We start from the raw sequence: 16,985 nt of genomic DNA on the forward strand, positions 1-16,985 counted from the left end.
CTCATGACAAGGCGCCCATGAGTCCTATCATGAAAAAAGGTTAATAATTCGACCTGAGTAACGTGCAGTAACGGGGTGTCGGCAATTGTAACTGCTTATAGTTACAGTAAGAGTAATAATTTTGATTACTCGTTACTAAAAAAGGTAGCGGCGTTAGTAACGCCGTTACTTTCAACGCTGTTACTCCCATCACTGATCCCAAAATACTTTTATTTGAGTCAGTCAGCCTCAAAATGTAGCTGTAAGCTAGCAACCCTGCAACAAGACAGAAAAAATGCCTCCAACTAAAGTTTGTCTAAGTTTAAACGGATGGGCTTAGTGATGTGAGAAAAAAATGCAACTTTATCAATTAATATTAAAAGGAAAAAAAAAACATTTTTCAAAGTACTTTAAGATGTTCATATGTTAATTGGAATTCTGGTGGCATGTTTGTTAGTTTACTTATCCAGGTGCCAGTGTGGTCCAGATGCGCTTCCTGAGGTTGCACAGTGTCACCGCCGTGCAGAAGGTGACCTACTCCTGTCATCCAGGACATCATCTGGGTCAGGAAGAGAGAGACGTCAAATTCCTCACAGATACAATGAGGCAGAGCTACCTCGGAGAGCTGAAAGACTGTGTGGTATGTGAAACCATGGAAAAATATGTTGGGCTAGCTTTATTATAGTAAAAACTTAGATATCGGTATAGTTCTATTGAAAACTTAAAAGCTTGATCCAGTTACAGTTTGAATTCAGGTAGAGGTGGACAGATCAGACTAAACAAAATGAGGGTAGCTTTGACCTGATTACATGAAGAAAACAGATTTAAATTGAGCAATTGCCACTGTATTCTTGCCTCTGCATTTAAAAGCAAATTTCTCCAATGTGAGATCAATAAAGTTGAATTGTTATAATTATTATTATGTATTCAAGATTCATTATATTTGACATTACTATTTTGGCCCACATGACAAAATGTAATGTAATGATTCACTACCTGTTTGTGTTTGATTTTGTTCATTGTCAGATCTTGGGGGGTTTTATGGGTAGAAAGATGTTTTCTTTGTTGTTTAGTGTCTGGTTTTAGGGTCTTGCCAAGGGGTCTGCAACCTGCAGCTTCAGAGCCATAATTGGCTCTGGTTTTAGTGTCATGATTTAAAGGTACACTATGCAACCGGTGTTGATTTTCCAGCGAGGCTCCCCCCAGAGGGCGAAAGTAAAAGTGCAGTGTCGTAAATATGCACAGCTGTTCTCCTGGTTTCTCCGTCAAGCCAGGCGCGGTTGTTTTGAGCTTAGCAGACAGGCGAACGCAACGAATGACTAATGCTGCATTCACACCGCAGCTGGCGCGACAGAAGCAGCGAGTTTACATGCAAAGTCAATGGTTGACGCGCGTCAAGGCGCAGCAAAAGGTCCCGCGGCGCGTTTTGAGCAGCAGTCGCAGCACGTCTGAGCAGCTGAAGCAGGGAGAGAGACACAGCGCTGATGATCAGAGGCTATGATCTCTCCTCTTAAACAGTTTATTGACGCCTAAATTAACTTAAAATGCAGAAATCTGCCGGCAGAATATGCAGTTTGGATTATTTAGATCAAAAACACCTACCAGCTGCCGCGGTGAACCGCGAGGAATGTGGGGGTCTGAGCGGCTCCGACAGAAAAAATATTGAAGGCAGGATAATAATCTGAATGAACTGACGGCACTGATTACGTTTTCAGGTGTATTTTCTCATTTAAACACATATTAAAACTACTTTATTCCAAATGATCACAGCAAATATAGCTGCAAGGCAGAGAAAGGATAGTGAAGCTCCGCCCAACGCGCGTCAGACACACTTTTGCACCGCGCAGCCAGAGCAGCAAAGCTGCTTCAGCCGCGCGTCAGAACTAACTGGTACAAGCAGCAAAAATGAAGCAGCAGACACGATTTTGCTGCTTTTGCTGCGTGAACGTAGCATAACTGCACAAAGATCGCCACTGTGCTAGCAACGAGAATGCTTTTAACTGGGGGGTGTAGCAGTTCTCGCCGTAAAGCAAGACTAACTCTCACGAGACTTCTGAGCCTGTGGGTGCGGGTCGGTGCTCCTGCAATTGCAAGTGCAGTATTTCCCCCACAGACCACCAGGGCGGCCGAGAATACCTTTGTTCAACCTGAAATTACTCATTTAATCATCCAAAACGTTATGGAACACATTAATTAACTGAAAAATGTTGCATAGTGTGCCTTTAACTAAGGTCTGAGCCAAAAAGCAGAAAAAACAATTCAGAGAGACGAGGGAAAAGGTTAAACAGGTTTATCAAGGAGATAATGAATAATCTAGTGTTGCTCTGAACACTGCTCAACCAGAACTGGAAAGTGAGGGGAAGACACTGCGGTTAGTTCAGGCTCAGTGGGAAATTTGATTCTTGAACTTGAAGAGAAGAATTAGGTGCTGACTCACTTTTCAAGAAAAGTGGTTGACTCTATGACTCCTGTCTGTGTGCGGTAGTTCCAGTGTTTGTCTCATTCGGTGGAGGGCGGACAGGGTTTACCCAGAATGCGGTTGTTTGTAGGTGAATGGAGAAACTGACTGCCACTTGGATTTCCTGCTGTACTTGAACGGGTTGGTGTGGAGATGAATCCCTTGCTCAGTGTGAAGCTCAAACGATCCCTTGGAGGAAAGTAGATCCAAACCTCCAGTTTGAATCCCCAGCTCAGTTTTAAGCTCAGTATCCAGGGAGAGAAGGTCCGAAAACATCCAGTTTGCAGAATGACTTCCTGCCGAGAGGCAAACACAAAATAACTCGGTTTGGACTAAGGTTGACAAAACTCAGTTTGACTCAGCAAAACTCAGCTTGGCTAGAGTACCCAAAACTGGCAAACACTCTGGCGTCGAGGTAGTGGCAGTCAGCAGCTTAAGAGCACTCCATTTACAAGGTAACCCTCCGCAGGTGTGTGAGGACGCGGACCAGCACCAGGCGCCTCCTGGTAGAGGAAGGGAGACAAACACAAAAACACAAACAGGAATCCTAACATTTAGAGGCTTTACCTGTTTTTTTTTAAGTAAAATGAAACTTAATTTTTACAACGGACTGAAATAAAAATATATATATATATATATTTCTTTTTTATATATATATATATTTCTTTTTTTAAGAATCAATGTGCTTTAGTTGTGCATAATTTTCCACATATAAACTTCCTGAAAATCCATGTTCACTCTTTATACGAAATACCTTTTTCTTTATTCTTAAACCTGGCCATTGTTCTAAAACCTGATTATTTGGATTTTGAAGTTTGCAGACTCCCTGTTTTGCCATAAAATAGCCGTGTGGGAAATTTATAGTGTTTTAATCTGTTTCATTTCTTTGAATTTTCTAACACAGAAGAATAAATAAGCATCAAAATGGCCTGGACCTAAGACTTCCTACAACTTACTTAAAAAGGCAAATAATGTCTTGTTTTTCTGCTTGACAGGCTGGAGAGGAGAAGCTTTTCGGTTCTCGGGAGTCCGTGTTGGAGTTTGAGGACCTCCAGCTGCTTCCTCTGAGAGACGTGGCGGTGATGGGAGGCAGAAACTTTACACACCATTTTAGTTTTACGTTTGGACCGGTGTGTTTCAGCTAGAGGGAGCGGAAACATGCTCCCTTCCAGATCACTCAAATCCAACAGGAACTTTTTTCTTTAAATCAACGAAAATCTTTCTCTAATTTCTCAACAGTTCACACATTTTCTCATATTGACCTTAAGTGACTCCTTAGGGATGAATTTGGAGGCGTTGCTTTTAGTGGAGAAGTCATTTTTGTTTACAGAGACATTTATCTGGTACAAAATAAATTAAATATGTATGTTTTTTAATGTCGATATGCAACATTTTTTTTATTGTGATGTTCACATGGGGAATCTTTTATAGGCTGATAATCTGTATATAAAAGTCAGACCAACTTTAGTGACCTTCTAACCATTTCCTAGCAGGCCGGTTCTGTCTCACTAATGCGACTGTAAATGAACCCAGTTTATCACTTTAAACAAAGGTGCTTTGTTAGAAAGACAAACATTTATTTAAATCTTTAATCAGACAGAAAGATGCAAATGTCATCTTAAACTTGGTGCTAGCTATTTACTATCTGTCCTTGTTTTAAAAGATGCAAAGCATTTTATATTTTGATTCTGTATTGTGTATATGTATATTTTTTTCTTTTACATCTCAGGTATGACGTACACACACAGGCACTTCATCTGCTGTTGTCCCAGCATGTTTTTTTTTTTTTTTTTTTTTTTTTTTTTTTTACAGTTTGTTGTCAAATCTTTGAATCTAAACTTAATAAACTTGAAACACCAACATAATAAAAACTTTATTTTCTCAAAATCTGTCTTGAGAAGTTTCAACTGTAGAACTGTCTCATAAAACTGGACGATGGACCCAGTAATCAGGTGAGTCAGACAGTGGGAAGTTTGAAAACGTTTTAACGGCAAAAGTAAAATAAAACGGAACAGAACAGAAACCGGGGCTGCTGTGATTCAGCCAACCTGCAGCGGGTATGGGGGAAGGCAGAACATCGCTCATCACTGGAACTCTGGCTGTGGGAGAAACACAGGTAAGTGACCACGATAATCTGACAGAAGGTGATTATCCATGTGAGTCACTTACCTGGTAAAGGAGTTCACTCCATCTTCTCATCAAAAGCAGGTTCAGTCGATGCACTGCCATGAGAGATGCGGCGTTGAGCCGCCCCCCATGCAGCAGCCCCAGTGAACAGGCAGGAGACCGATTCAGGTCAGGGAAACGGTACAGAACAGGACCGTTCTGAGATCCAGGAGTCTGTAGCCTGACCAGGGGTTATGATCCAAACAAGAACAGACAGATCCAGTGTTCTCGGAATCCACAGAGCATGAAGGCAGGTTCAGCGTTCCATGAGTCCAGCAGAGAGTTCAGACAGACATGCTCAGATGGAGACATGCAGATCCAGTGGTTGAGGAGGACAGAGACAAGACATGGTACCAGAATAACTGCCAAACTTTAAACTGCCTCCTCCTACTGTAGGAGCCAGGATTACAGGAATTAAAATTGATCCCCCCACCCTGTTTAGCATTCAAATATCTAATATTTTGTTTTTCTCTTGTCATGGTGCGCTGTCGGCTGGTAGAACTTCAGTTCCCTCATCAATCCTCTATCACTACCTCTAGTATATCACAGTCCTTCCTTTTCATATAACATTATTATAAATATCCTTCAATTTGTTACTACTGTTTAAAGGTCTTGTATCAGGCTTTTTTCATGCAAGGCAAGTTTATTCATATGCTACATTTAAGAAGCATCAAAATCAAAGCAGTCTACATGAAAAAAGAAACAGCAGTAAAATAAAGTCCATTGCATTGGCATTAAGGTAAGTAAATAATTAATAAAAAATAGTGATAAAATTATCATAAAATCAATAAATGCAAATGTTCTTAGAATTTTTTTTCCCCATAAACTTTAAGCCATAATTGTGGAATTAATTGCGTTCCATTATTGTTACAAGCAAAGCAGACATTTGAAAATGAAACAACTTTGAAAAAAATTCTTATCAAAAACAGGCTTTAATAGCATGTGTGTATGTATATATATATATATATATATATATATATATATATATATATATATGTGTGTATGTATATATATGTATATTTATATATAAATGTGTATATATATGTATATATAGACATATATATATGTGTGTAAACATAGCACTCAATAGAAAGATTAACATGGGGGGAAAAAAATTATAATTTTTTTTTTTTTTGTTGAAAAAAATTAGCGGCGTGATAAATCAAGCAATACGGATAAATTATTGCATCGGGGGAAAAAAAACTTAATTAAAAAAGATTATGTAGAAACTGTCAACGGAGACTTGACAGTGCCACGTTGACACAAGAAGTGTTTGAGGCTCGGTGGATGGTCGTTTGGTGCATGGCGCGTGTTTTGAAGCTGCTTATGGAGAAATGTCTTGGGCCGTGAGTAGTGAGGAAACAGGAAGCGATTCTTGTGGGATGGAAGAGGGAAATAGTGACAATGAAGGTTGGAAAATAGCAACATCAAAAAATGAGAAAAAGCGGAAAAAACAGAGATCAGTTCAAGGGGAATCTAGTTCAGAACAATCCAGTGATGATCATTCCATACATTCCACAGCACAACAAAATGAATTCAAAGTCATATTCAAAGTCGTTAATCAGGCAGACTCTTTTACAAATTGGAATCCGGTTCACTTAACAAAAACCATCAATAAACTTGTCGGAGAAGTCAAAGGTGCCAGAATTCTGTACAGTGGAGACCTGCTAATTAACTGCAGAGACAGCGCCCAGCAAGGCAAAGCAATACGTATCAACAAAATTGACGGGATAAGAGTTCAGTGCAGCCTAATGGAGAACAAAAAGATCAGCAGGGGAGTCATTGGAGGAGTTCCTCTAAAAATTTCTGAAAAAGAGATTCTGGAAAACATAAGCGGTGCAAAAGTAAAAGAAGTAAAACGGTTAAAAACAACAAGAAACGGAGAAAGATCTGACAGTTTATCTGTGCTAATTAAATTCGAAGAAGAGCAATTACCAAGCAAAGTATTCATCGGTTACATAAGCTATAATGTCAAAATCTACAATCCTCCACCATTGAGATGTTTCAAATGCCAAAAATTCGGTCACGTTGCAGCAGTTTGTAAAGGGAAACAGAGGTGTGGAAGGTGTGCAGGAGAACATGAGTACGGAAAATGTGGAAAAGAAGCTAAAATAAAATGCTGTAATTGTGGTGGAGAACATACTGCTGCCTATCGCGGCTGTGAAGCAAGCAAAAGGTCTGAGGAAATTAAAAAAATGAAATTTGAGCTCGGAATAACCTACGCTGAAGCTGCAAAAAGGATCCCATCTCAGTCAGAAAAACCCAAACCTACAGTTCAACACACAGCAAATTCCAAACCTCTAGAGAAATCTCCAAAAATTAATGAAGACTCACTTATTGTTAAAAAGACAAATTTTGTTCTTTTCATGGTAGAAGTAATTAATTGTACTGCACAGACAACAAAAAAAACGGAAAAAATCAAAATAATAGTGAAGGCTGCAGAAAAATATCTGGACATTAAAGATTTGAACTGGGAGATGGTTGGAAGTATGATGGGAGGACCGATGGGACCATCAGAAACTGGCAGAGTTAAGATGACCTAGAGTAAATTAAAATTATATGGGCAAATGTGATTTAGTATTATGTTGGTTTAAGTTACACAGGTTTTTTTTTTTTTTTTTTTTTTTTTTTTTTTTTTTTTTTTTTTTTTTTTTTTTTTTTTTTTTTTTTTTTTTGGGGGGGGGGTGAATCGTTTCCTGTTATCTTGCTTTACTCCATATCAGTTGGTGGCGGTAATGCACAATTCACAAGTCTGCCAACCGCCATAAAATCCCATAAGAAGAAGAAGAAACTGTCAACGTCCTTACGTCACGCACGTGGTGCCTTACGTAATCACTGCTGTGTCCTTTTCCGCATCCCTAATTGGTAGCTCATTCTTTAACTTTAGCTTTTTTCCTCCAGTTTCATTCCGTGTTGCTTGTTATATAGCACATTTTGGCTTTAGTATAAAAGTCAGACAGACCACTCGTTAAAATCGTTTGTGCTTTTGGCTCCGAAACGGATATTATTTTGATGTTAAAGCCACCGGAAGAGGCGGGCTAGCCTCTGGAAGCTAACAGCTGTTTGGGTTTCAGCAGAAACCCTAAAGGTAAGAGAGAGGGGAGGGGACCGAACCCCGGATCGGGTACACCGTTAAAGAATTGATCATTTGTTTAAATTATGTGACCAAATAGAAGAGAAATTATACCTTACGTAGTTATCTTGCAGTGTATCTCATCATAATTGCATGTTTCCCATTAATATTTCAAATTAACAGGATCAACGACCGCTTTTTAGACAATATATATGCTTTATTGTCCCCTCAGTGGGAACATTTCTGGTAGTCTACCCACAACAAAATGAAACGCGAATGGAAATGGGCATAAATATACAAAAGTAAAAAAAATAACAAATTGACATATTCTACAGTAAGGGCACATTTTCAAGACAAAATACAAATTTCACTTAATATATTTAAGACTCAATACTGTACAGTTATTAAAGTAGCATACTCAGATTAAAGAAATGTGTATCTGTAAATGAAAGCAGTTGCCATTGAAGATGGATTTTTATAGTATTCAAGCAAATTGTTAGAATGTTTACTGGAAGGATAAAGTTTTTCCTGTGGGGGAGGAGTAAATAACAGATTCGATATTTTCAAGAGACAGCACAGAAATAGGAGGAATGGATCTAATTCAGACATCCCAAGTTCCAAAAACTCATATCAGGGAGATGCTTAACAGTGCATCCCCGCCACGGTGTCATCATTCCTCACCATGGCCGGTTCTAGACAGGGGCCAACGGGGGCCAGAAATTCTAATGATGATGCGCTGGAACAGACATGGTTACTGATAGGTCCTTTGGAACTACTTCATTCTATTTCTTTATAAATTCTCTTTTACTAATTATTGAAAAACAATAAGGCGATAGCTTCAGTGGTAATGAGATAGGATCCCAGTTTTCATCTGCTAAATGTTTTTTTTTCCACAACAAATAAAAAAAAAAATCCTCAAATTTTTACAGATTAATTTAACAGTTTTTTATTGAGTTCTAATTCGAGTTTTATAGAAAACTGTAGTTTTTACTTAAATTAAATAAAAATATGTAAAATTCCTAAATTATAAATGTATATTGACCTCATAAGAAATAGAATTTCTATTCAAGCTAATTGAAAAGAAATTTCCCTTCATGCAGCTCTCTTAAAGGAATAGTACACCCAAAACATGATTAGCCTTAATTTTCTACTCACCCCCATGCTGAACAACACTCTGGAGTACTTTTTTGATATCTCAAATGCATCTGGAGATCTGGGAGGCTTCTTGCTGTCTGCTGACATTCAAATAATGGAGGTCTATGGTGACCGAGACAGAAAGGTCCATAAAAGTCCACAAAAAACGTGTCAATATTCCTCCATACTGCTCGTCCAATGTATTCCAAGTGTCCTGAGTGGGTAGCGTCCATAATTTACTCGAAACGAAGTCATTTAGAATGTTTTTTTAGCATAAACAGTAGTGTATAGGATTTCCTGAAAGCGCGCACACGCGCGCTCACGACGCTACGGAAGCCGGCAGACCAAACCAGCGCATTCAGCTCGGCAAAGAACTCATGCTCTTCCTCAACACTGAAGTCCTCAGATATTTTTCTTTCGTTGTTTCTTTCTTTGCACAGGTAAACAGCACATTTCTTCTTCTACGCTTGCATTATTGGAAGAGCAGACGCTGAATGCGCACTTTCATCTGGTTTGATCTGCCGGCTTCCGTAGCGTCGTGAGCGCGCGTGTGCGCGCTTTCAGGAAATCCTATACACTACTGTTTATGCTCTAAAAACATTCTAAATGACTTCGTTTCGAGTAAATTCTGGATGCTACCCACTCAGGACACTTGGAATACATTGGACGAGCAGTATGGAGGAATATTGACACGTTTTTTGTGGACTTTTATGGACCTTTCTGTCTCGGTCACCATAGACCTCCATTATTTGAATGTCAGCAGACAGCAAGAAGCCTCCCAGATCTCCAGATGCATTTGAGATATTAAAAAAGTACTCCAGAGTGTTGTTCAGCATGGGGGTGAGTAGAAAATGAAGGCTAATCATGTTTGGGTGTACTATTCCTTTAATATATTTCAATCCCTTGCCCTGTTTTTATTTGATGCTTTTCTGTGCCCACATGAAAACATGCTGCCACCCTCCTGGCCCCCTGGTACGTTTGGTTTAGATCCGCCTCTGTTCCTCACCTTCACTAATTCTGCTGTAAAATTAGTCCTATATTTTCGTTTTTTTACTTGAGGATTCAACCTCTGCCGTTTCACAGGATGCACAGCTTTGAGTGATAACTAGATGACTGTCAGAGAGTAACCCAGAGAAACTTATCAGACTGATCCAATCAGCTCTCTGATCAACCAGTCGCCTAGATCGCTGGTTGAACCGAGCATCGCTTTGGACAGATACGCTGCACAGGTTTCACCAGCAACCTCCTCCCTGCACCCTGCGCTCTCTTTTTGTTCTTGCGCAATCGAAGTAGTTCTAATCCACACATGACGCACAAATTATTGTATTGCCTGCATGCTCTCACTCGCATTAAAAAAACACCACCTCCCGGAGTCTTAAATCCGGGATAATTGATCTGACTCGCGGGCATCCGTGAACAACTATCTATATCAGGGAGATTCCTGGAACTTCTGGGAGACTTGGGATGTCTGCTAATATAAAAAACAAATATGATGCTTAGGAGTAACAGAAGGATACCCTTCTACTAATTTGGAAAATAATTTTGGCAAACTTCACCAAAAGCCCCTAGAATCACCTGACCACCCACTTCTAAATCCTTCCACAGTTTTTGTTTTGGCTGCATTCTATCATGTAGTTTCCATATTTTCTATTAAAATTCTTTAATTGTTCTGTTTTGAAAGCATGGTGTGCAGCTTGGTCATGATATGGGGTACTGGAAGAGTTCTGTGACAACGACTCAAGCTCTGATTTCTTAGCATTTAGGAAAAGTTAATATTTATTTTAGACTTTTTTTCCTAATTTGAACATGTCTAATGCAGGATACTGCTTCAATTTGTTGGACGGTGGGGCAGAAGTGATAAATGCGGCTCTGCCCTAGCCTGGCCAGTCAGAATGATATGACCTATACATGGTTTATTGTCTAATGAAGAGCTGAAAGAGCTCGATTTGAAAGGCGTCAACGTCATCAGGTTAGAACCAATTAGATTATTAAAGATCTGACAGAAAAACATATTTTTTTTTCATTTAACCTCTTAACATCCACCTCATTTTGGGCAATTCCTGCCTATTTTGCATACCCAAATGGAGAATCAAATAACTTAGGAACTGTAAGCCCAAATTACATGTGCAATACATTATAAAATTGGGTGAGTAGAAGACAAACCAAGCCGCATCAGTTCAAACATGACTTAAAGTATTTTTTTATTTATTTTTTTTCTCGAAAATGATAGGTCTTTTTTGAACAGCAGTAATAAAGACGTGCTTGAGAAAAGGCATGTCTCATTGTATTACATCCGTTCTACATCATGTCCACTACAAATGGTGAAAATTTCAGACCTCTAGCTTAGGGCTGGGCGATATAGAAAAAAAGCTTATCGATAAAAAAAAATGCATATTGATCGATATCGATAATTATTGAAAAGATTTGAAACCATATTTTATGTGCAGCTCTGCCTGGACTTTTTATAATATTGCTAAATGATTTAATTTTAATAAAAAACACAAACACAGACTTCGAATTAAATCTTTATTTAACCAACTTTTTTAACCATAACAGAATTGTTTTAAAGAAAAATAACTTAAGAGACCTGAGTTATGTTATTAAATACTGACAAAGAATAAACTAAAGTGACCAAAATAAATATAACAAATAAATAAATGCCCCCCCACCGCCCCCGTTTCCTGCTTTAACCTGAGTTATTACTTTGATGTTTCTGGGCCCACAGCATTTTTATCTCAATTGTTAGAACTACGTGGGAAACTGCCCAGAACTGAAAATATATATATATTTTCCGAAGATTCCTCGGAGGAGAGCCGCACCGGGGCCTACACAGCTCGTACTCCTGCGGCTGTGAGCGGCTGAGATGATAAAAAAAAGTTGGTTTCGTTATCAGACTGGTTTCACTGGTTCCTTACACATTTTCCAGATGACTGTGGTTTGTTTTTGGTCCGACTTGCCATGACCGAAATACTGCCAGACTGCCGAACTACAAAAACCTTTCTTTGAAACAATTTCCTCCGCCTCTCCTTGCTGCATCTTCATGTGCTCTGTGTTGTGGTTTGAGAGGGCGGTGCTTTGTGACGGCGTGCCTGGGTCCGCGATTGTGATTGGTTGGGAGGAAGCAGTGACTAGCATAAACCTACATGCTAGGCTACAATGAGAAGGAAGGAAAACTGCATTTCTTTTTTATCGAACTTTTATCGACCCTCTTTTTTTCTATTGCGCCACACGTCTATCGATCGATATATATCGTTATTGAATTATCGCCCAGCCCTACTCTAGCTACTGCAGTTCCAGAGCTGTGGGGCTTTGAACTTTTGGTGTCACCAGCGTCTCCAAACCTCTCCAAATGTGACAAATTGTGCCAAATTCTTTTACTATGCTTTGCTTTACTATTTGACCCATAGAATAACACTGAAGCATTTTGCTGGTCACAAAACATTTATGAAGCAAGTATGTTCCAACTTTTTTTCAGAATCAGTGTATATAACAAAATGCAGAATTTTGACACCTTTAAGGGAAGCTTTCACAGCAACCACTTGTTTAAATTTTTACAATATAAACAGTTTTTTTCAGTCCATTAAAGAGCATAAATAAAACATTGCTCCATATCAGCGGTAATCTTGACTGCTATTCCTACAGAAAATCACTTTTGCATTATGGGCCCGCCTCCTGCGCTGTAATTGGTCCAGTCTATTTTATAAAAGAGAGCGTTGAACCTTGCCATATGGACTTATGCCATGTGTAGGTCAGCCTGGTTGGCCAGATTACGATTGTCCTGCGCAAATCTGGACTCCTGGTCACCCTACACAGGGACCATGAACTGATATAGATATAGAAATGAATGTAAACAAAAGAACTTCATTTTAAATTACTGAATTATCCAGTTTTCTAGTTGCCTAGTAAACTAGCCCCACCCGCCAGTGGCCAAAATAATTAAATTATACATTTAATCTCGCATTTAGTCTGTTTTATCAGGCTAGTTTTCTGGGGCTGAAACAATTATTTAGTTGAATCAATTACTTAAAAAATATTAATTAACTAATTCAGTAATCGATTAAAAGTGACAAAGAATGCTGAAGACGGCTGAAGCAGCTTTGCTGCTCTGGCTGCGCGGTGCAAAAGTGTGTCTGACGCGTGTTGGGTGGAGCTACTCTATCCTTTCTTTGCCTTGTAGCTATATTTGCTGTGATCAGTGGGAATAAAGTAGTTTTAATGTTTTTAAGTGAGAAAATCCACCTGAAAACTTCATCAGTGCAGTCAGTTCATCCAGATGACCATCCTGCCTTCCAATATTATTTCTGTCGGAGCCGCTCAGACCCCCACATACCAGCGGTGCGCCGACAGTAGGAATCCCATTCAGCAGCAGCCTCTGGCCGGGTCGCCTCCTCGCGGTTCACCGCGGCAGCTGGTAGGTGTTGTTCATCTAAATAATCCAAACTGCAGGCACCAGGATAATAAAACCGAACATATTCTGCCGGCAGATTTCAGCATTTTAAGTTCATTTATGCGTCAATAAACTGTTTCAGAGGAGTGATCACAGCGCTCTGTATCATCAGCGATGTGTCTCTCTCTCTGCCAGCTCCCAGATCAGCTTCTCTGATTGGTTGACGCGGCACGTCGAGCAGCAAAAGTTAAATTTTTCCATCTCGAGCAGCAGCGTTTTTGCGGCGGGTCACGAGCGTTAGATGCTTAAACGATCATGACGTGCTGCTTCAGCTGCGCGTCAACAATTGACTTTGCATGTAAACTCGCTGCTTCTGCTGCGTCCGGTGTGAACGTAGCATTACACATCCCATCAGGTATACAGGTGCTGGTCATAAAATTAGAATATCATGAAAAAGTAGATTGATTTCAGTAATTCCATTTAAAAAGTGAAACTTGTATATTATATTCATACATTACATACAAACTCATATATTTCAGATGTTTATTTTGTTTAATTTTGATGATTACAAATGACAACAAATGAAAATCTCAAATTCATCATATCAGAAAATTAGAATATTGTGAAAAGGTTCAAAATTGATGGCCCCTGGTGCCACACTCTAATCAGCTAATTAACTCAAACCACCTGCAAAAGCCTTTAAATGGTCTTTCAGTCTAGTTCTATAGGCTACACAATCATGGGGAAGACTGCTGACTTGACAGTTGTCCAAAAGACGACCATCGACACCTTGCACAAGGAGGGCAAGACACAAAAGGTCATCGCTAAAGAGGCTGGCTGTTCACAGAGCTCAGTGTCCAAGCACATTAATAGAGAGGCGAAGGGAAGGAAAAGATGTGGTCGAAAAAAGTGTACAAGCAAGAGAGATAACCGCACCCTGGAGAGGATTGTGAAACAAAACCCCTTCAAAAATGTGGGGGAGATTCACAAAGAGTGGACTGCAGCTGGAGTGAGTGCTTCAAGAACCACCACACACAGACGTATGAAAGACATGGGTTTCTGCTGTCGCATTCCTTGTGTCAAGCCACTCTTGAACCACAGACAGCGTCAGAAGCGTCTAAAGAGAAACAGGACTGGACTGCTGGTGAGTGGTCCAAAGTCATGTTCTCTGATGAAAGTAAATTTTGCATTTCCTTTGGAAATCAAGGTCCCAGAGTCTGGAGGAAAAGAAGAGAGGCACTTCATCCACGTTGCTTGAAGTCCAGTGTAAAGTTTCCACAGTCAGTGATGGTTTGGGGTGCCATGTCATCTGCTGGTGTTGGTCCATTGTGTTTTCTGAGGTCCAGGGTCAACGCAGCCACATACCAGGAAGTTTTAGAGCACTTCATGCTTCCTGCAGCTGACCAACTTTTTGGAGATGCAGATTTCATTTTCCAACAGGACTTGGCACCTGCACACAGTGCCAAAGCTACCAGTACCTGGTTGAAGGACCATGGTATCCCTGTTCTTAATTGGCCAGCAAACTCTCCTGACCTTAACCCCATAGAAAATCTATGGGGTATTGTGAAGAAGAAGATGCAATACACCAGACCCAACAATTCAGAAGAGCTAAAAGCCACTATTAGAGCAACCTGGGCTATCATAACACCTGAGCAGTGCCACAGACTGATCGACTCCATGCCACGCCGCATTGCTGCAGTAATACAGGCCAAAGGAGGCCCAACTAAATACTGAGTGCTGTACATGCTCATACTTTTCATGTTCATACTTTTCAGTTGGCCAACATTTCTATAAATCCTTTGTTTTTATTGGTCTTCAGTAATATTCTAATTTTCTGATATGATGAATTTGAGATTTTCATTTGTTGTCATTTGTAATCATCAAAATTAAACAAAATAAACATCTGAAATATATGAGTTTGTATGTAATGTATGAATATAATATACAAGTTTCACTTTTTAAATGGAATTACTGAAATCAATCTACTTTTTCATGATATTCTAATTTTATGACCAGCACCTGTAGATATAGAAACATATTTTATCCGTGATTAAGCTCTATCCGGAACTCCTCAACATGCATAGATTTAGGTTCACTTTGTTTAAAGTCTGTATCAAAGCTTTTTTAAGGCATCTTTTGCTGTGTGATCATTATTTTATTGATCTATAAATGTTATCAACTACTTAATAGATTAGCAAATTAATGGTTATCTGAAACCCTGATATTTATTATACCTGTCTGCTTATTGCAGGATGTCGGTTGTCTGGCGCGTAGCTCTAGTGGTCATTTGGCAATATGTGTGGTTATGGCTCTATGCCGTTGACAGGGCATCTGTCCTTCACAGGACAACGCAGAGAAGCACATAAACTCTCACATAATCACAATTTACGGAGGAAAAAAAAAACGTTTTTTTAAACTTAAAAGGCCAGAGAACTGGTGGATGCACGGGAGAAAGAGGCAAGGCTAATGGGCATTTGCAGAGGAGGGATGATAGATAAATGATGTCAAAGTGCATTTCTGTTTTTTTAACTTTTAGTTTTTCATGGGTAGATTCTATGACCTGCAACCGTATCATCAGAACTGAGGATGTACCCTCCTCCAAGGAAGGACTTTATCGCTTTGAACCTTGGTGATCCCCACAGCCACGCCTACAACAACGGTAAACACCGAAGACAATCCTGCTGGAGGGTGAGTGGCTCTTTACGGCAGGGTGATAAACTACTGGATCAGAAAACTCACCCACCGTTCTAACAGCGCTGCCATTCACATCTGAAAGATTTACCTATGTGAAAACGTCCCTTTCATTTTCTTTAGTGAAGCTGAAATCTTATATGAAATATAGTGTCTATAATTTTCATCATATTTTTTCACATATCATTTACGACGTGCAAAACATAAACCACCTAAACTGCAGAGAAATGCGTCCTTGTTGAAAAGTGAAAAGAGCTAAGAATAAACTGCTTGTTCTGCAAGTCAAATGAAACAAAGTGGGAACAGCAGAATGGAGTAAATCTCATTGAAAGGATCAGACATGTAATGTATTCAGGAAACTTGTGGGTCTTATCGGAGACATTGGAGAGATTTAGCAGCTCCATATCAGAAATATTTAAAAAAAGATTGCAGCACAGCAATTGATTTGTCTCAAAAACAGAAATGTTTCATAAACACTGCGGTTAATCCTCCTTATAAGGCACATAATCAAGCATTGGATCGTTGCAGAAATCACAGCCCCTGTTCTGCTCTCGTTTTCTCACCAGCCTGACAGAACTCTGAGATATTTTGAGGTTTTGCAGAGAAAAGTTGTCCAAAAATCCTTTGAGCTGTATTAAATCAGTGATGGGTTAAATCTTTACATTCTGAGGTTTCTGATGATTTAAAGCCTCCTTTCAAACTGATTTAGCTTTTAAAGGGGGAGAAACTCACTGTCAGAATAGTCTCCCTGAATTATATTTCCCTCTGAAGTGTCTTTTTCTGCCACAGCTCTCATGTTTTCTTAAATCATTTCATCATCTCTGCTGTTAAAATGAGGTTTTCAGTTACATCCTCGTTGAACTAGTTCAACAGCATATCACCTGACTGGTAACAGAGAGTCTGTATGTCTGAGGGGTGGTTCAGTTTCTTGGCTTTCAGAGGGAAAACAAAATAATGCTGAATAACCTGAAAGGAAACCAAATTTCCCTCAGGTCACAATAGAAGTAAAGTAAAAATTTAAGGACACACCGGGTCAGTGATCGAGGCTGGATAAGAATGGATGTAAGGATTATTAAGGTCTTTAAATGAAGAAGAAT

At 39.4% G+C, this 16,985-nt stretch overlaps 2 protein-coding genes across 3 annotated transcripts in view; both read left to right on the top strand.

Annotated features, from left to right (window-relative positions):
* Positions 1-4,232, top strand: part of si:ch211-196i2.1 (collagen alpha-1(I) chain) — a 170,673-nt gene extending 166,441 nt beyond the window's left edge. For both annotated transcript variants that reach the window (XM_038268314.1, XM_038268315.1), the window contains 2 exons: positions 437-619; positions 3,433-4,232. In XM_038268314.1, coding sequence (XP_038124242.1) covers positions 437-619; positions 3,433-3,582 — 333 coding nt within the window. In that variant the 3' untranslated portion in view covers positions 3,583-4,232. The remainder of the gene's footprint in view (positions 1-436; positions 620-3,432) is intronic.
* A 3,190-nt stretch (positions 4,233-7,422) lies between these two features.
* Positions 7,423-16,985, top strand: part of man1b1a (mannosidase, alpha, class 1B, member 1a) — a 34,028-nt gene continuing 24,465 nt past the window's right edge. The window contains exons 1-2 of the mRNA XM_038268235.1: positions 7,423-7,691; positions 15,748-15,885. Coding sequence (XP_038124163.1) covers positions 15,784-15,885 — 102 coding nt within the window. The 5' untranslated portion in view covers positions 7,423-7,691; positions 15,748-15,783. The remainder of the gene's footprint in view (positions 7,692-15,747; positions 15,886-16,985) is intronic.

This window comes from Cyprinodon tularosa, unplaced genomic scaffold, assembly GCF_016077235.1.
Source record: "Cyprinodon tularosa strain WSP-4 unplaced genomic scaffold, ASM1607723v1 ctg7, whole genome shotgun sequence".
NCBI classification, from domain to species: Eukaryota; Metazoa; Chordata; class Actinopteri; order Cyprinodontiformes; family Cyprinodontidae; genus Cyprinodon; species Cyprinodon tularosa.